Raw genomic sequence first — 20,448 nt, forward strand, 5'->3', positions numbered from 1 at the left:
ATCCCCCTTCAGAAAGAGCCCTAACACGCAGGAGAGAAGCCACTCTACTGCTCAAGTTTGCTTTATCTCTCAGCTGGAAGAAAGCATTTCTGTGTGTGCTCTTGGATCCGGGAGAGCCCATGTTCCCTCTCTCTGGAGGAAGGCGGAGACAGGCTACTGGGGAGCTACAGTTTTAGATTGTTTTTCTTCTCTAATATTGTGACCCAGTGTAACCCTCAGCAGAAGCTCTGCCCTTACCTCTGAGGGGCCTGGGCGGGAGGATGGTCCGGCCTCCTTTCTCTCCGCCTCCAGCACCGTGAACCCCACTGCACATTTGTGGGGACACCTCAGCCAGTGGAAGTCCACAGCTCCTGCAGACAGCTTTGCTTTGGCCACTTCTCAACACCAGGGCACACACACCAGTGGGTTGGTCTGCTCTGGGGAAACGGATCCAGGAAGGAGGCCCGTGTGGATTTGGCAATCGGGCAAGGAATTCTGGGTTCAGGGCTGGGGCAGGTCCTGCTGGATCTGGTTGGGGACATTTATTTGCCCCTGTAGACTCTCAGTTCTGGGCTTGAAGGTGCTGCAGAAGGAACAGAGGGGTTCCCACAGCAGTGGCAACACTTGTCAGGCACATCTGACCCCTGTCCTCTCTCTGGGTAATACCTTTTCCCACATTTGTGAGATGCCAAATGTTCTTATCCCTTATTTGAAGCTGGATGGTCAGCTGCTTTCTGTCCTGTTTTGTGCTTTTATTCAGAAATACAGCTTGACCCTTATCTGATGTGCTCCTTAGTCTGAGAGGTATTAACAATGACAGAGCATCCTCTGTAGGTCTTAGTTTCCTTATCTGTGAAATGGGATGAGTAATGATCCTACCTATAAGATTGTGGTGAGGATTAAATAAAACAATGTATAAAGCACTTGGCACAGTGCCCAGCATACAGAAAATGCTCAATAAATACCAGTTTTATGATGGCCAGTATTGCTTTTACTCCATTTTCTTCTAACATCTGTCGTCTTCTCCTTGGGATGTTGCTGCCAGCCGGGTAACAGAAGAATCCACAACTGGATTTCCAGGATTCAGGCTCTGGCTCTATGGACTATATAATTTTTGTCCAGTTACCTAAGCTTTCTGTGCCTTAACTTCCTTACCTGTAAAATGGATATGATAATAGCTCCTACCTCATATGGTTGTGTTGAGACTCTTAGAATAGTGCCTAGCACACAGAAATCCCTCAGTCAGTGTTTAATTACCATTGTATATGTGAGGACACAAGTTTTATAAAAAGCCACCAAAAACCCTTTTTGTGGCCTTGCAGCAAGGAAGCCAGACCTGGGGCTCAGCTGTAGGTGTTTCTGGCTCCTTTCCTTTGGGTACTCATTTCTGAGGCTGGGATCTTCAGAGCTCCCTCTGCTTGTGGGTGCCACTGTTATACAGCTGGACTGTGTGGATGGCCAGTGGCATTGGGCCTCAGGATTGGCTAGAGGAAAACATCCATGTAAATGTGTGTATCAGTTTTCCTAGTCAACAGAAAGTGGAGGCAATCACAGAGGAAAAGGCTGTTGACAACCGGATAAGATTGATCTAGGAGAGGTGGCATCTTACTGGTGCCAGCACTTCCTCAGCTACCTCCTGCTGTTTCATTTTCTCATGCTGCTGGGCCTGTAGTTTTCCAGAGCTCCACTGAATTTAAATCTATATTCTATTTTCTCTCCTAGAAAATAGGTCAGACTCAGGCAGAGTTCACCAGGTGGGGTCCCCAAAGGTTTGGTGGGGACTGTCCTCTAGGAAGCTGGCTGTGCAGCCCTTCCCACGCTTCCCAAAGTACCTCCTGGGATGTGGGGGGCACTGAAGTGGAAGGTCGGGGGATCTTGCCTCGAGAAGAGCTAGTTGAAATGGAGGGTAAGGTGTAGGAGCTCCCTGGCTGAGCTAGTGTCTGCAAGTGCAGTAATCCTGGACAGAGGGTCCTTTCTTTTCCCCTGTGGTTAGAAGAACTGGGTCCCTCTAACAGCAGGAAATTGTTTTGTTTGAACTTGAACTTGAAAATAACTGTGCTGAGTGCATGCATTTGTGGTTGAAAGTTATTGTTGAATATACAGTGAGTATCTGTGGGTACTGAGTGGAGATAGAAACGTCCGTCTTTATGTCTCCCTTGGTGGTGGTGCCGAAAAGAGTGGATAAAGGGTGGTGGGGGGCTTCAAATCTTTCCTTTCTTGTCCTTGCCACACCCTGCCTGGTTGGAATGCAGCAGTTCTAGGGGAAGGGGCTCACAAGAATGGTTTTCATAAGATTTGTTTTCCCCTGAGTGTATATATCTTGAGCATCTGGTACTGGCTGAATGTGTGAGTGACAGGGCTAGGAGAATGGGAGAGAAAGGTGTACTGGGTTGTGGGAGCCAGCCCTTGTCCCTCCTATGCTAGCAGAAATAACTGAACCAGTGTTTGCACTTGCTATTCTCCTGCCTGAGCATCTTTGTCAGGTGTATGTAAGGCTCTCCTTCCTCGGATATCAGCTCAAATATTATTGCCTCCCAAAGTGCTTCTTTAACTGTCTTGCATGGGGACCCTCTGCTGCCACTGATCCTGCTTGTCCTTTCTTTGCAGCAATAGTCACTATTTGACTCTGTGTAGCTATGAGCTTATTGTTAACATCTTCCATTAATACCCAAGAGAACCATCTGCTTCATTCAGTGCTTGTATCCTCAATGTTTAAATCAAGGTCTGCCCTATAATTGGCACACAGTCAATAAGTATTGAATGGTGAATAGAGTATCTCCAATGATACAGCTCACAGAGATAGATATTGTTCAGATCTTCATTTACACAGGAGAAGATCGAGGCTCAGAGAAGCAGAGGCCCTTGCCTGTGGACAGAGGGCAGAGCGGGATTTGGCTCTAGGTGTGCTGTCATTGTATGAAATAATCCCATTTGCTTCTGTGTTTGCCTCATTCCCTGGTGGGTTGTCCCCGTATGTTAACAAAGATGGAATCTGGCAGCCCCAGAGAGAAGGGAGCACCTCATTTTCTGGTAATTTTCCTAAAATTCCCTGGGAAGATTGATTGGTTAGGCTTGGGTTACATGTCTGTTCTTGGAACAGTTATTGGGTCCAGGAAATAAAATATTTCTATGACCTGGCTTGAGTCACATGATTACGCTTGGAGCTAAGGTGGGAGTGGAGCTCACCTCTCCAGCCACATGCATTAAGGGTAGGAAAGAGGTTCCTCAGAAGACAGCTGGGGTTGTCACAGGAAGAGAACAGGATGCCAGAGAGACAGTAGGGATACTGCCAAGATTTTCATCTCCACCTCTCGACAGCCCTCCTCCCCTCACTGCCCTGCCATTGCCATTTCGTTCTGTCAGTCAGAATCAAGTCTGGAAATTCAGGTCACTCACTGCTTCTTGGGCCAGGGGCCAGGTGATACAGTGTCTCTCTTCCTAAACTTGGAATAATGCTCAGAACCGCCTCCAGTCACTGCCACCGCCAGGCACTGAGCTCTGACCTTAATCCCCAGTAAAAGGGGTTTTCTGAGTCACGTTGTTGCCCCTTTGTGACATGAACAGATGTGGTGTTTTGATGCATAGTATTAGAATTGTGCCTACTTATGGCTTGAAGAGTGAAAAGAAAAAAGCATGGAATTTGTTTTGACCTTTGCCTCCCCCAAAACTCCTTAGCCCCCCCCCCCCCCCCCGCACATTGTGGATGGTGGAGGGGAGAGCTACAGCACTCATCCACATTCATAAGTGCAAGAGTTGAACCCAAATCCTGGGCTTGATTCTGGTGGTCTCTTGGTGTTTCCAGGGAGCCATCTGGTCAGTATTTTTGGTACTAACAAATGTGGTAATTCAAAACGATAAGAATCAGAGCCCCTAACGTTTATGCAGTGTTTGTCTTGCGCTAAGTGCTTTCTAAGCATTTAATCTCACTTAATTCTCATAACACCCCCATGAGGGAGGCTCTCTTTTTATTCCCATTTTATAGCTGAGGAAAAAGACTTAGAATTCAGGGATGGGTCCCAGGCCACAGAGCTAGCTGGGATCTGAACTCAGACCTGTTTGTCTCCAAGTTTAAGATCATAACCACAATGGCAAAATGGGCAACTAACCAGTTGACCTCTGGAGTTCCGAGGGATCCTGTCTCCCTCAGTCTTGGTGCCCTCAAAGAGTGTGTTTGTAAAAGCAACAGTTTGACATGCCTACCATACGACACCTCATGTAAATAGTTTGATACCCTGTTTAATTAAGGAGTATTCTAAGGACCACTCTTCTGGGCAATCCATCAGTCACAGTTAATGGCCCTGCTTAGTTATTTATGCCACATGTTTTCCTTCCCACCTCTTCTATTTCTCTCTTTTCTTCCTTCTCCTGCCACTCCACCCCTAAATTTAACTCACCAGAAAACTTGAAAGGGGCTGTGGCTGAGGAGTGATTCAGAACTTCTCTAGACGTCTCTGGGAGCAGATGTATAGCTAGGGAATACAGGGCATGGGCTGGGCAAACTCTCAGTTGTTGCCAGGAGTGGGCCCAGTTAAATCTGCTCAGAGCCTGGATTTTCCTGGGGCAAGAGTCCTAAGGACTTTGTGGAGCTTTACAAATCTGATTTCAGATGTTTCATTATTGGCACTGAGCACATTACCTACCTTGTACAGGCAGAAAATTAAAGACACCGAAGATAAAACATGACCATACATGGGGGAGCTGGGAAACTCTCCCCCAGCTGGGAAACTCTCCTTCCATGACTTCTGGATGCTCCCTACAATCTGCAAACTGAGCTAGGTCCCATGTGTGCTTGATGGGCATAGGCTTCAGTTGAGCAGGTGTGGAACTGAATAGGATTCAAGAGCTCTAGGATCACTTTTAGGCTCTGTTTCTGAACCAGCTGTGTAAACTTGGGCAAGTCTCTCAATTTCTTCTACTCTCTATCTTAACAAAAAAGAATAACTAGATAATCAGTGTTGGTGACCATCCCAGATCCACCATCCAATTCTTTTAAGTGACCCCACCCAGGACTGGATGGTCAGTGCTTCCTGCAAGCTCTTGATCTCTCCTCTACTGTAGTAGCTGCCATCAGGCCAGGTCTGGGTCTTTAACAATGCCTTGGGCTGGCTGGTCTTGGTTTCCCAGAACAATTCTACTTCACGTTGGAGCGTGGGAAGGGGAGGACACTGTGTTATTCATGGAAATGATAGGGGTGAACTGGTCTTCATGTTTTGTTTTTGCTCTTTTTTTTGGTACCAGGATTGAACTCAGGACCTTGCACTTGCTAGGCAAGCACCAGAACCACTGAGCTAAATCTCCGGACCCGGGTCTTCATGTTTTAAAAGTTCATTGGCTTAACTCAAATGTCAACCATTCCAGGGATGAATGTTTATTTTAGTTGTTAAAAGTGATTTCAAGTAGCAAGTCTTGTCATTAGTGATGGAGAGAAAAGCAAGAAGATAAACTAAGAAGGAAGGCAGAACTTCAGTTTGTATGGTGGATGTTTTACTTACCCACAATCTCATGCACATGCTGCTGTCTGTGATGAAGAATGGTCACTGGGAATGCTGGAGAGGGGAGGAAATGTAAATGTTTTGTGATCTTGTGTCCTTCAGTCCTATCTGGTGAATAATGCTGTGATTTACTCTTCATTCTTATGCCTTTTTCTCTTTGTTCCTCAAGGGAGTAGTTTATTAATTTTTCCCTTTGCTGGGAAACCTTGCTTGACTTCATGTCCAGTGTTTGGTATGTGGAGAGGAGGAGAATTTGCTTGGGTGTTGGTGTGCAGAAATCAACCAGAATATTTTAACCAATATTCTTGCAGGACTCCAGTTTGCTTGGCTCTTTGGAGCCCTATCTGATTCCAGGATGATGTCTTTCCGGACAGATGGGAAGCATACCTCTCTGCTACATGCACAGTGAAAAGGGAGCTTGGCTCCTCAGCTTGCATGGGTGGTTTTGGGTGAAAGGGTAGAACTAAGTGCTCGGAAGCTGAGCACCTTTGGGGGCTTGCATGAACTTGATAGTCATGCAAGGGCACATTGCATTGTGTGTGTGTGCTGCTAACACTCATGTTCCTTTCTCTCCCCTTCTCTCTCCTCCCCCTTTCCTTTTCCTTGAAAATGCTGCCACAGATGCCAGTCAAGGTCCAGGTGAGTCTTTGTGTTTGTACAGGTGCTGTGGGAATTTCCCCTCTGCTAGATTGTGCATGGTTTGACTCTGATCCCCTTTTCTAGGGATGAAAATCTAATAATTACATTTTCACTGATTTAGGTTTAGAAGAAGAAATGCCTTGGGTTGATATATTTGTATTGGTTTTGAAGAACCATTTCAAAACCAAAGGAATATGATTTTTTTACTTATGAAATCACTTCCTTCTGATTAATATTTTGGGATGAGTCAAAGAAGTGTAAAATTATCATTATTGAAAATATTTTAAAATCTGTCCTTAGATTTTTCACTTTAATGAACATTTTTGCCTTGTCTTCCATAAATCTGTTTATCTTCTGTAGGTTCATGTGGTTGAAAGTTGAAGATATGAAATACTTAGCATGGAAAATGCGATGTGGGTAACTGAAAGTTTCTTTCTTTTTATTCTAAGAAATGTCATTTTTTTCACTATAATAAAATTCGCATTTTTTTCTGGTTACGTAAGTAATACATGTTCACTGTAAAAAAAAAAAAAAAGAGGAATGGTTTGATTGGATGGTTTTTGTCAACAGAAAAGTAGAAGAATCATACTCATCTAGAGTCCTAACTTTAAGAATTGTGTATGTGTACATTTGGACACATATATACACATGTACACAAAGAACCATTTGAGATGATGCAGGCATGTAGAGATAAAAAGTATCAGGTGATTTACAATGGTTTAAAGACTGTTTTAAACGGCCAGAACTAAATTAAAAAGAATTATAACTGAATTAAAAATAATCAGCCCTCCAAATAGAAAGGGAGCATCATCCTAGATATTTTCACGTGCTTTCTTACTTAGTCCTTTAGACATTAATTCTTATGGTATCAATATAAAAAGGTATTATTGAGGAGAGGGGCATGGGGGAGAAAAGTATTATTATATTCATTTTAATGTGCAGGGAATTTAGGGACCAATAGGTTAAGCAGTTTGGCTCAAGGGCGTACAGCACATCAGTAGAATTGGCATTTGGACTTAGGGCTTTGTGACTGTGAATCCCAAACATGCTGTACTGGTCAATGCTGGGGCCTATCACTGAAGACTGTGACGACTAAGGACCCTGTGAGTATTTCTTAATGGTACTGTACTGTTGTATTTTCATTTATTTTTGCTGAGGGGTACATAATTTTTTCTTTTTACTAGCAGACCTTTTTCCTAATAAAGGTATCATTTATTGTTTTTGAATATCTAAGATAATCAACCAGACTTAAGTTGGGTCCTTCTGATCATTTTCAGTTTGGGATGTTACACAATTTAAGAGGATGATCTGGTTATCCCTACCTAAACCTCAGAGGGTCTCTCTCTGTCTTTTCTTCTGCCTATCTTCCTTCTTTAAAAAAAATAATACTTGAACTAGAATTTGAACCAAAGCACAGAACAGCATTTCCTAGGAAAGAATTTTTTTCTTCCTATTTCATAATGTTTTAGTTCTATCACTCAAAAATTACTTGTGTATCAGACACCGAGGAAAAACAGTGAACAAAACAAGACAGTCCCTGCCTTCATGTACCTTTTATTCTAGACGGTGAATTAAAACATATACATATGTTTTTAGTACACATACACACAGACATACAAGCACGCATACATATGCACATGTACACATTATAGGTATCACGACCTAGAGGGGATTCCAGATTAATTTGAAATCTTATGCCCTTCCTTCTGCCCCCAAAGGGTCTAGGGCTAATTGCCAACCCTGTTATTCCTCTAATCCCTTGCTTTTGTGTTGTTTCTGAGCCTGAGAAAAATCGCTGGTTCAGACCCTTGCCCTGTGCCCCAAGCCCAGCAGGAGATTGCTAAGCAGGCCTGGCCCTGGCCAAGGTCAGTGGCATCCTCTCGTCTTTCTGAGGGCCTGGCCAGGCAATCTGGAGCCAGCAGCACTGTGGCTCTGACACAAGAAGCCTTTAGTGGTTCTCAGATGTTTTTTCCTTCCCCTCAGGAAGACAAATTGGGGATTTTATAAGCTAATGTAACTGTTTACCTAGGGGCCGCTGGAAGGCTATAAAGGGACGATTGATTAATTGATGAATTTTACATGCTGAGGAGATTGGTGGGAAGTAAACCTACTGTAAAATGCAAACTGCAACGGGGCTGGTGAGCAGCACCTTTCCCAGGGTCCAGGACACAGGCTAGGGACTTGAGAGTGGAATTGGACACTCAGGAGAAAAGTGAAAGCATCCACAGCCCCTCTTCCTAGTGTCAAGGAAAGAGGTTCAGAAAAGTAAAAGTGAAGATGAGCATTTGTTTCCCACTGCTTGCAGGAGGTGTGGAGCTGAGGATGGACTCTTCATATCCACCCCTCTAGGGAGATGTTACCATCCACACTTCTGACCGGGAAAGGAGCCTCAGGGAGCTTCAGTAACCTGCCCGTGGTCACCTCTTGTTGTGACCAGGGTTTCAGTTTTGTGAGCTTCCAAAGTCTGGGCTCTTGTTCTTCTAAACCCTGCCATGTCCACAGCAGAGCTGTGGGTGCTGTGGACCCAGGTCAGGTCTTATTTGTGCCTGCATTCCTATCTTCTGTCATCTGGATGACCCAAGGTAGGAGCCTCAGACATCTTGAGTGAACACAAAGAGTGACCACATCACAGGGGCACTTTATGTCTGTAAGGTCCCGAGACATATCAGAGCTTAATGTGTATACTGCCTAAGGACTGCAAATTTTTCAAAGAAGGAAACTGAGGCCCAAAGAAGGGAAGGGACCTCTCCACGGCCAAATAATCCGTATGTGGTCTGGAAGGGACTTCTATCAGGTGCTCTATCCTAGGCTTTTGTCTATTGGGCTTTGTCGTTGATCTCCCTGGGCTGCTTTTGGGGCAGGAGTGAGCAGTCCCATCCCTGCCCTGCCCTGCCCTGTTCTCCACCCTCTCCCTACTTCTGTGTATCTAGAACTCTCTGCCAAGGCGAAAGGAAATTTTCTGGAGGTGAGGAAGACGGGCAAGTAGAGGAAGGGTCTAGGAGCCAGGATACCACCTGGGCCTCTGGCCACAAGACCCTTGTTCTGCTCCCATCCTCCAACGTCTCTCTCCTGCAGGAGGGCTGTTTATGGTCTCCCTGACAGCCTCTCTCTTCAGAGTGGATAATTTCTCAGGCTCTGCCTGCTGATTAGAGCTGGAATTTAAATGAATAACTGTGACCTTGTGAAAGTGCCCTAGTTATGCAGAGGCCCGATGAGGAAATAGGCCTCTTGCTTTGGTCCATCAAAGCCCTGGCAGGTGCAGGAGGAGGGGCACCGTCTGCAGGGTCCCAGAGGAGGCCTGTCTGCTGCTGCGGGAAGGAACCACTACCTTTGCTTGAGCCTTTCTCTGAGCACTCTTGACCTCTGCCCCTCCTTGACTTTCCCCTTAAGTGTAAATTATTTCAGGGCTGTCCTGAGCCCTGCTCTATTTTCAGGGAGTCGCTCAGTCCAGCACAAGGGATGCTGTTCCAAGCCTGAAGTTAGGAAGCAACATTAGGAGTCTGGCGTGGGTCTGTGGACATGAACGGGTGCTGCAGCAACCCACTGCTCCATGGGCAACCACAGAGCCAACAGTCAGCATCACAGGGAATGCATTAGAAAAGAAGAAGTGCAAGCCCCACCTAGACCCACAGAATCAGAATTGGCTTTGTCTCAACAGCCTGGAAGTGTAAGCACGTTGATGTTTGAGACACACTGGCCTAGGGATTTCCAGTCTCTCCTTCTGTCTAGGGCCAGCAGGGCTGTCTGTACTGAGGGAGTGGGAGTTTACTTTGCTTTTTACAGCAGGAAACACCTCATTGATCAGGCTCATAGGGGTAGCAGGGAGAGTAGGGAGAACTAGGTTGGGAAGGGGCAGAAGGAGCAGTACCTGTCCACTTAGTCTGTGCCTGTCACTGTCCAGGACTTTCTGTATAATGATTTCCATTCCATGAGCATACCAAGGTAGCGTAGGGTAAAGAAGGGGTTGACAAACTGGGATTTGAGGACAAAAGCAAGCTCACTGCCTGGTTTTGTATGGCCCATGAACTTAGAATAGGTTTTACATTTTTAAAGTGATTGAAAGCAGTGAACAGATGGTATTTCAATTATTTTATGAAGTTTGGATTTTCATGTTCATAAAGCTTATGTCCGAACACTGCCACACTCGTTCCTTTATATATTTTCCGTGGCTGCTTTTGAGTGGCAAAGGAAAATTTGCCACCCCTGGGTTATAACACAGACTTGGAGCCGGTGACTGGGTTGATGTCTTGGCTCTACCACAGCTCTGCACCTGTTCAAGTTACTTTACCTTTGTGGGTCCTGCTTTCTGTCTGCGTAAGATAAGGACAATAGGAGTACATATCGTGTGGGGCTGCTTTGAAGGTTAAGTGAACTCGCGCATGCAGTCTTTAGAACAGTGCCTGGCACATAGTAATTATAACATAGCTCTTATTGTAAGTCATCTCATTTGATCCTTTCAACATGTATTCTATTTTATAGAGCAGTGGCAGTGAACCTATGACGTGTGCTACAGCAGGCTGTTTGTATCATTGCAGGTTCTAAAAGGCTCGCCATCACTGTTATAGAGGAATATACTTTGAAAGGTTTTAACAAAGCCCATACCCTCTTTTCAGTATGCCTTGGACTCCCTAATTGTCCAGAGGCATGCTTCGATGTCACAGTGCAGGACCTCTCTAAATGTATCTGCTGTTCTCTTGTAGACTCACATTCTCTCCCACTGGTCCTGACATTTATGCTTCCAATGAAGAGGTCCCTCAAACTTAGATCCTGGCTATTGCTCTTAAGTGGAGCCTTGTAAGAGGGGACCAGACACCTATTGCTTCACAGATAAAGAACCCCAGGCTCCAAGATATTGTATTATTTGCCCAGGGCCAGAAACAGGTATGATAAATTCCAAGATCTAGATTCAGGCCTGGTTCTGCCACTTTTCCTAGGAGCTGTGTGCCCTTGGTCAAGTCATATAACCTCCTGGGCACCTGGATTCTTTTAATGTGAAGGGTCTGAATCAGATGAACGTTCAAGCTTCTTCTGTTCTGAGAATCCATGATCAGATTTTCTTCCTGAGACCCCTTGGGGAACAGCAACCAGAAGACTGTCTTTCCATTACCAAGATTTACAGCTCCTAACTCCAGTAGGGCTCTAATATATTTTGTGACTTTGCTATTTTTTTGGACAATAGCCACACTTGCTTTTTCTCTTATTATCTTATTAGGAAAAAACAGTTGACATTTATTGAGCTTATATTTTGAGCCAGACACTGAAACATTAAGTTTTGCATGCATTATTTAGTTCCATTGATATTCTTAAGGAGGTAGATTTGGCTATAAGGTCCATCTCACCCATGAACAAACAGAGGCTTGGGTTTGATTAGTAACCACTGGTACCATCTAGTCAAGGTGGTGGTCGGTGTGGTCCTGGAAACATTGCTGAAGAAGTCTTACCAGAGGATACATCTCACACATGTGCACCACTGTGTCCTCTCCGCCTAGGACAGTTCCAATACATTGGATGACAAAATAATTACTTGCTGAATGAATAAGTAATGCTCGGGACTCTGCTGTTAGTTTTGTCACACATTCCTCTGAAATTCTGCTTTTTATTGGGGATCACCCTGGGACAGAAAGGAATTAAACCAATCTTTACTCAGTGCCCATCTTGGACTCTGCCCAGTGAGGGGTGCCGGCTATAGGGAAATCCACCTCGGCTGTGTTGAATTGGATTGAAAGGGGGCCCTCAGCTGGGTTGACAGTGCTCAGCTTACAGCCAATTGCCTGGCTGGGGCCCGGGAGGACCCCCTTGACTCCCGTTGCTGCTCTCAATGAGTAAGTGTGAGTAAGGAACTGCTTCCCAGCCTGCCTCCAGCTTTGGCTATCTCAAGGAAGCAGATCACTGAGTCTGGCACTTTTTAAATGAGCCTTTAAAAACATCTCCTCCTTACTGTTAGAAAGGCAGACCAATTAGCCACATTCCATTTCTCAGTTTTGGAGGGCAATGGCAGAGTTAGAGCTGGACAAATCATTAGTGACATCCTGTAGTTTCCTTGGAATAGTACTCCTCTACCTCTGAGCCCACTAAATGCCTGTGGGTGTTTATTTTTGATCCAGTGATTGGAGGCATCATGTAGTAGCAAAGAACAATGAGTGCTAAATGTCCTGTGATATATGTGAAAGCCTTGTTCAAAGGTTTGTGCTACTCAAAATGCTATTGATGAGACCATTGAGAGTCTATTAAAGATCAATTCCTTCCTTGTGTGGAAGGGGAATGAGGCTATAGAGCCTCCGTGTAACTCTGCTAAGTCTCACAGCTTGTGTGCAGCAGTGTTGGAGCTTTTCCCAGTCTGTAGACCAGCCTATGGAGATCTGGTAAGGACATGTATTAAGCTGGCCATTTTGCTGGGCCAGGCCTCAGGAAGGGTGGGGAGACAGAACATAATCGAGAGTCCAGGACAGTGAGTCTCTTTGTGGAACAGTTTAGCTGACTGTGACCTCAAAGGGAGGCATCTGAGGATGCAGTGGGCAGGGTTCTATTAGTGCTGCCAGCTTATCAGAGAAGTGGTGTTGGCAAGAGATAAAGGGTGGGCAGAGAAGGACCCTAGATGGACCAATGGCCTAAATACCAGTTACAATAACAACAAGCCTTTGAGCCCTCCTTATGTGCCAGGGACTGTGCCAAGTGCTTTTTCTGTGTGGTTGCACATGATTGCCACAGTGATCCTGAGGTGATGGTTTACAGATGAGAGGCAGATATTTTATGGGAAAGAGCACAAAAATGTTAATTTGCCGCCCCCAAATTTGTCACAGTAAGAGAGTTAGGATTTTGAATGCAGGTTCTGAGACAGTGTTTGCAAACTCTGATAAACATCAAAATCACCTGGAGAGGTAATAAAGGCAATCCAGGCTCATTAAAGAAGGCTAGTTCCCACAGGTGACTGATATGCCCGAAGTTTGAGAGCCACTGTTCTAAATAAAGTGATCTGGAAGGTGAAGGAACATGAAGCTTCACTCTTACCACTATTTTATACCTTCTGAACATTAAGAGAATGGGGGGAATATAGAAAGGAGAATGGGATGATCTTCCTTTGTCTGTGTCCTAATGGCATTTTGCTCATAGGGCTTGTGGGGCTGTCATCCCCACACATTGTAGCCTGGTGTGTTTTCCCCCATATCTTCTTCAGGTGCACCATGGGCTCTTGAAGGGCAGAGAGTGTTCTCTTTGAGAACAGAGACCTATCAATGCCTGTATCCCTGCTTCCTGCTGCACTGTATGTGCTCACAACCTTTGTTTAAGGTCCACATTTTAGGGACAGAAGGGACCCAATAGGTCGGCAAGGCTCTGTGTCCACCTAATGTTTGAATCTTTCTCTTAAGAGTTTATTCAGACTTGGCCTGAACTCCTTTGGCAATGAAATGCTCATTGATCCTTCAGCCTTTCCATCCATTCCAACAATGCTGAATGTTTGAGAGCTGTTTCTTATCCTGAGTTGCTATAGCTTTCACCACCTGTATGGCTTTCTGCCCTTGGAGACACACAGAATAGATCTAATTACATTCACCATGTTTGAAGACAAGGCTTTTGTCTTTAAGGATTTTCTTTTCTAGAGGCTAAAACATCTCCAGTTTCTTTGGGGATTCTCATCTAAGGGCTTTAAATTCTTTCATCCAGATCATTGTTCTCTGAAAAATGATACCTTCACCCTTGTCATTCTTTTCAAAGAAGGACGCCCACACCACATACAGTATTGTGGTCTGATTTGGGTCAATTCTGCTCCCTTTTACTGGACTCTACATCTACTAATGGCAGTGCCAAACACCTTAGATTAAAAAATTACTATAGTGTTAAATTGAACTTACAGTCAATGAAACCTTCACCATTTTTTGTGTGCACTGCTGCTAAGCCATTTCTTTCACTTTCCTGGATTTGTGCAATTGCTTTTTGACTTAGTTGTAATTTTGTTATACCCACTACACCACCATCTATTTGGACAAAGTTCTCTCATCCAGAAATTCAGCTCTGCCTTCCAGATTTATGTTATTCATGAATGGGGGACAATTTTAGAGAAATTCATGACAGTAAGAAAGCAAGGACTTTCTCTTCTTTGGGATGAGTCTTTTCTAAAAGTTATTGCTCATCGTTTAACCCTAAGAGCTATAGGTATGACCACCTTCCTCTCTCTGCCATGCATAGTATTCATTCGTGAGGAAATCTCACTACTCCTTCTCCCATTAAGAGATGGAGTTGACTGGCAAGGTGCCGAAAACCTTCTTTCCTTTAGCCCATGGTTATACCATACAGAAGGGTTGGTGATTCACAGGCATAAGTGGAAGCAGCTTTTTTTGTTCAGACCAGTCACTATCCTGTAAGAAAAGAGTTGGCCTAGAGACAAACAATGAGTGAATGGCACGGTTACATCCTATAGAGTCAGATAGTGAAGATTGAGCATAGTGACATCATGGGAGGGGAAACCCCAGAGGCTGGCTGGCCCCTATCTCAGAGAATTAGCAGCATGTTCTCTTCTCTTCTTTGTCTCTGGAAATCATCATCATCATCTGAGTTCAGCTATTCAACTCATCCTCAGTACTATGTTCAGCTTGTTGCAAAGCTAAAATCCTACACACACATATATATATTTCATAGTCTTGACTACTAAGTCATAATTGCTGTTGTATTATTCTTTGTTTTCTAGTGGAGCTGAGCTATATAGGATGAGCTGTTATTGTGCAGCTTCTCAAATGCTTGCCGGCCATACCATGTCCTTACCCAGCTCCCTCTTATTTGGGCTGAACATAGAAGTCCCTTCACCCGTTCTGCATGTGACATGCTTTTGGGCTCCTCATAGTTGGTTGCCCCCCTTTGGACACATCCCTCCTGATTTATGCCCCTCCTAGTACAGAGTACCATCCTGTGAAACAAAGCCCTGGTTTCACAGTGCTAATGAAGGACTATTGAGCTTTTTTATCTGGGGGACATTGGTGTAGGGTATTGTGCTGAAGTACTGTAATTTACTTTTGTCCATTACAATTAAATTTTACTTTTTGAGCCCCTTTCTAGTAGCTAACAAATTAGTAATTTCTCCGAGCTATGAGTCATCACAACATCTAGACACTATGCTATGAATGCTGTTTGAATCAGCCAAACCATTGATTATATGACAGATCTCCGCTCTGCTGTAAGATGCTGGTGAGCCCTTGTTAGAAAAGGAAGGTACAGTCCATAATGATAATGCAGTTTGGGCTGATCTGGGGCAAAATTCTGGGCTCAGGAGCTGGTGATATACCTCCATGGCAGAGCACTTTGCCTAGCAAGGATGAAGCCCTTGGTAGAGGTTTCCTTCAGGCCTTTGCCCTTCTGTTCAAGCATTCTTTTCTTCAATCTCTGTGACTGCTCACTGCCCATGACACTAGGCTCACTGCTTCTTGCCCTCTGTTCAGAAGCCCCTGTGCTGGACCCCTGTCTTTAATTTCACTGTTCTGATGGTCTTTCCCACAAGGTAATGTCAATGGCTAAAGAGTCTGAGTGTGTCTTTGTCCAGATTGCATTTTAAAGAGGGAACTAGTTTAATAACTCCAAGAAGTGACCCAGGAAAGGAAAAATTTCATGTTTTTCATGAAATACACGTTAAGCTGCTTCCTTCTTTAAAATGCAAATCTGAACATGAGATTCTTTCCCCTTTTCTCTTCCTAATTCCTGATCACCCTGCAGACAGGATCCCCTTGGCTTCTCCCCTTACCAATCTTTACATCTTAGTTTTTCCAGAAACACCAGGTGAATGAATGTCTCTATCATCTTCTGATTTTTATGTAATTACTCTTTTAAAAAGTCTGTGTGGCTTCATAAGAATTCAATGTTGGCACTTGAGCAATTAGTGACATTTAATTTCTCTACTTTGGTATGGAAAAGAGAGATGATATATGTGAATTTTTTAAAAGCTGGGATAAAAGCTACCCTGAAAGTGAATGAAATAAAAGTCTTGGCAGAGATAACTTTTTTCCCCTGAATCTTCCCCCTACCCTTTTCTTCCATGAAATGCTTTTTCCAGTTACCCAGCCAGGGTGAAGGAAGGAAGGATGAAGTAAAAATCATCTGAGGTGGGCAGGAGAGCACAGGCTGGGGGTATTAGGTATTAGCTTAAATGATGGAGAGCTTCAGCTTCTGGCCTGCTTCCTGAACATTGCATCTTTCTCTTGCTTGCTTCAGTAAATGGTTCCTATTCTCTGTATTACTCATTCTCGTGACAGGCTTCATGATGGCCACAGCTGCTTACAAATGACTTTGCTTTCATAGCCATTTCCATTTTCCTGAGCTGCAAAAGCAGCTATTTCCATGGGGATTTTCCTGAAGGGTGTAACAGTTTAGAGAGCCATGCGTATATTTTGCATATATTTTACATATGATTTGCAGTCTGTTCTAAGGCAATTTCAACTTTGCAGATCTTATCTATTGGTGATCCCTTTCTCATCTTGTTCCTGAATGCATTCAGATAATCACAAATAGGCACAAGAATGGTGGAATATAGCCTAGGAAGGAAGGAGGAAAGTTCAAAACTATTGGATACCCTGGTAGTATCCAGAATTGTCAGGATCAGTTAAGCTAGTACTTTGTCAGTATGTGACATTAGAAAGTAGACACTTCAGTTGCTTTCCTCCTCCTCCTTCCCAACTCCCTCTCCTCCCCCTTCTTCCTCCTTCCCCTTCCTCTTTCTCCTCCCTTCCTCTTACTCTTCCTCCTCTCCTCCCCCTCCTTCTCTACTTCTCTTCCTCCTCCCCCCTCCTCTTCCTCCTCCTCCTTCATTATTTTCAGAAAGAAACATTGTAGTCCTAAAAGAATTCTTTGCTGGCAATTCTTAATTTTCTGCCTAGAAAAAGACCATCAGACTATACCTAGCCTTAGGTGAACTTTTGGGGGCATAAATTTTGAGTCCTAGTTAAGAATCTGTTCAGATCTTGAGCCCATGGTCAGATTGCTTTGGAAAGATATGGTCCTCTTTGCTTCTATGAGTTCCCGGTCCAGTTCATGCCTTATTTTTTTTGGAAGCCCTAGACCATCAGTGCCAGAATAAATGCTGAACTTCACACCCAGCCAGGGTGCTGGTCCTGGGGTTGGTAGTGTGGGCTGGTGGGGGTACTGGTGTGCATGCATGTTGACTGCTTCTGAGGTTGACTTTCTAGAAGATCCATTTTATTTTAACTCCTTTCTCATCAACCACACACATAACACATATCCAGGATAAATTCTGCTTCTTTTCCTGCTAATTGTATCCTTCTACGTTCAAGATTTTTTGACCATTATTTTCTCTAATTTATGTTGGAAAGCTGTTTACTTCCATTTTCCTCTTATAATATCAAAGTATTTTAATATTAAATATGTTTGAGAAAAATCTCCATGATATCTTAATATTTTTCCATCCTTCCCAGTTACAACTCAGAGCTACAGCCTCATTCCTTTGAGACTTAATTGGTTTACCTGACCATTGACCTTTTCCATAAAGGGAATGTGATAAGTTCTTATGTTCATTTTGACTCCTGTTCAGACCATAGTCCTATAATGTTAGTTAAATGCACACTGGACATTTTTGTTTGGGCGATTCTTCTTTCTCTTCAACTCATCATGCCTAAACCAGAACTCATTAACCTCTCTCCAAATCCATCTCATCCCATCCCACTTCTTAGTACATTGTCTTCCATCAAGCCCTCCCCTAAAGCATCTTATCCATCCTTAAATCTTGGTGAATCCTCCTTTTCTCTCTCTTCTCACTGCCATGATGCTCATTTGGCCCCTTTGCCTATGACTGATCTTTCTAGCTTCATCTCTTTCCCTCCAATCCATCCTGTCCACACTATTGCAAAAGTATTTCTCCCAGGTCATTCTCTTGCTCATGAACCCTCAGTATTTCCCATCAGCTGCAAGATTAAGTCCAGTTTCCTCAGCCTTGAAACTCAATGCCTCCATAATCTGGTCCTTAGGATAATCTTTCACTTCTTCTTGATATGGCTATTTATATGTATTAATGCCTTTGTCTGTATAGCATGCTATTACATACCTACCACGTACCTGGTAGTACCCTATTTGTTTCAGAAAAGTTGAACAGGAGAGTTTTACAAATGCACTTTGTGGTCTTGGGAGTTGATGAGCCTGGGACCTAAGATGCCCACCATCTTCCAAGGCCTGTTTAAATTCTCTCTGACTTCCAGAAACATTTCCTGAGCACCAAAGACCCTTTCTCTTAACCCCTACTAGCCTTATTGTCTGAATTCATTATTTGACACTTATCAATTCCTCATTCAACCATCAAATACATACTGGGCACCTACCTGCTTTGTGTTGGGCACTGTAATACCTATTGTCTAATTAGGTATTACCTAATACCTAATAAAATACATCAGTGTATTTTCATAGCATAATGTAAATAATAACACACTTTATGGAGCTCTTACCCAGCTCTGTGCCGGCCCAGACTTACATATATTAATGTATTTAATCCTCAAAACAATGTGTGAAGTAGTCATTCTTTTTTTTGTTTTGTTTTGTTTTGTTTTTTTGGTACCAGGGATTGAACTCGGGTCCTTGCGCTTGCGCAGCAGGTAGCAAAACCACTGAGCTAAATCCCTGGCCCCTGAAATAGACATTCTTATCCACATTTTAAAGACAGGAAAATCAAAGTTCAGAAATGTTTAGCAAATTTCCCAGGGTCACAAACTAGAAAGAAGCAGAGATTGAATGCAAACCCAGCTCTGGAGTCCTTCATCTTAACCCATGCTTCATGGTCAGGTACTGGTATATATGTCATACATGTGTTTGTGTAAATATAAACACATGGGCCCCTACTTAGTTGAGCTCTAGTTTCTCAGAGATCACGGATGTTTTTCTGTACTTATATCCTCTCTGCCTTGCTCAGCCTTCACATATAGTTGGCAGTTGATTTGTTTGCTTGATTGGTTGTTAGTTCTTTTCTTCATCATTTGGGACCTGAGATTTGTAGCACCAAATAGGAGTGTTTTAGATAAGAGGAGAAACAGGATTTCTGAATGTTCAATTCTTAACTCTAAAAGCTATGAGAATAGGTTTATACATGAAAAGATGCTGACACGAAAGTTTTTGAAAGTGGAATAGAATTTCCTTCACAAAAAGCAAAACAAATCTCAAGCAATATTATGGTTACATAGTTCCTCCCTTCCCCATACAGTTTTCTGTACTTACTCATGTCCATTTTTTGCTTTATTGCCTGCAAAACTGAAGTTTTGACATGAGGATCTCAGATCTGCATTCCTGACTTAATACTTCAATGTAAAGCTTTTAGAAGTTGAAGAAGATAGAAGAAGACGACATTTTACTTGAGTGGCAACACTACAACTACATATGTAGTTTAATAAAACCCGATAAGGACATATTTTAATTTTAAAAACACAGGTGGTAGGATATTTGCATTTTAAAAGGATTCTTCTTTTCACAAAAGGATCCACTGCAGGGTTCCATTAAATATCCAATTCCTCTCGGTGCATTTAGCATAGAATTTAATTTACCTAAATTTGATTTATGTGCCATTCTAAAGGTGGAGCTCTCAAGTTTCAGTGAGCTTGGGATTCACTTGGGCAACTTATTTAAAATTCAGAGCTTGCCCAACTCCTCCCCAAGATTGTGACTCATTCTGTCTGGGTTGGAGCCCAGCACCTTCATTTTCAGTGAGTGTCCCCAGTTGCCTGATGCTTGTCACCAGGGAAATAAATTTTGGGAAGCACAGAAGCTGAAGGCCAACTGTAGAGCTTTCTCCATGACCTGCATACCCCTTACCACCAAGTGTCCTTCTTGTCTTTCATTTGGTAACTTTGGAAAGTATTTATCTGGGTCAAATAGACTCTTTCCTGTAGTTTCCACTCATCCAAGCACCTTTAATCTCAGATGTAAAATATTTGCCCACCCACCCTATTTCTTTTTGGATCTTCCTTATTCTCATTTTTTAAAGCCAATGATGCTCTAGTGAATGATTGTCTACTGAATTCTTATGTCTATTCTTTTCTCTTTCCACTTCCCACAGACCTCACCTGCCTGCCCCATATCCCTTCTTCTTAGTATTCTCAGCTGGGATACCTGAAGGCTATAACTTGCTCCAGAAAAATCAGGCATTTGAAGAATAGTTATTTCTGTGACGTTGTCTCTTAGCCAAATCTAAGGCCTTTTCTTTCTGTCTACTATCCCACCTCCTCTAAATCAAGAAAGACCTCAAATTTATTTTTTAAATAAAACAAGTCATGAGAATGACTCACTTTGGCATGATTCTAAGCTCCAATGAGAATCAATTCTAGTCCTAGAGCAATGAGTGCTAGGACTTTGCATTTCAAATATG

At 43.4% G+C, this 20,448-nt stretch overlaps 1 protein-coding gene across 1 annotated transcript in view; it reads left to right on the forward strand.

Moving 5' to 3' along the window:
• Nrxn3 (neurexin 3) overlaps positions 1 to 20,448 on the forward strand; it is a 1,580,164-nt gene that overhangs the window by 89,775 nt on the left and 1,469,941 nt on the right. Inside the window, 1 exon segment of the mRNA XM_087195138.1 lies at positions 6,093 to 6,110. Within this exon segment, the coding sequence (XP_087051264.1) occupies positions 6,093 to 6,110 (18 nt within the window).

Source organism: Heterocephalus glaber, unplaced genomic scaffold, assembly GCF_053883595.1.
Source record: "Heterocephalus glaber isolate CG9 unplaced genomic scaffold, H.glaber_assembly_v1.0 deba00001608, whole genome shotgun sequence".
NCBI classification, from domain to species: Eukaryota; Metazoa; Chordata; class Mammalia; order Rodentia; family Bathyergidae; genus Heterocephalus; species Heterocephalus glaber.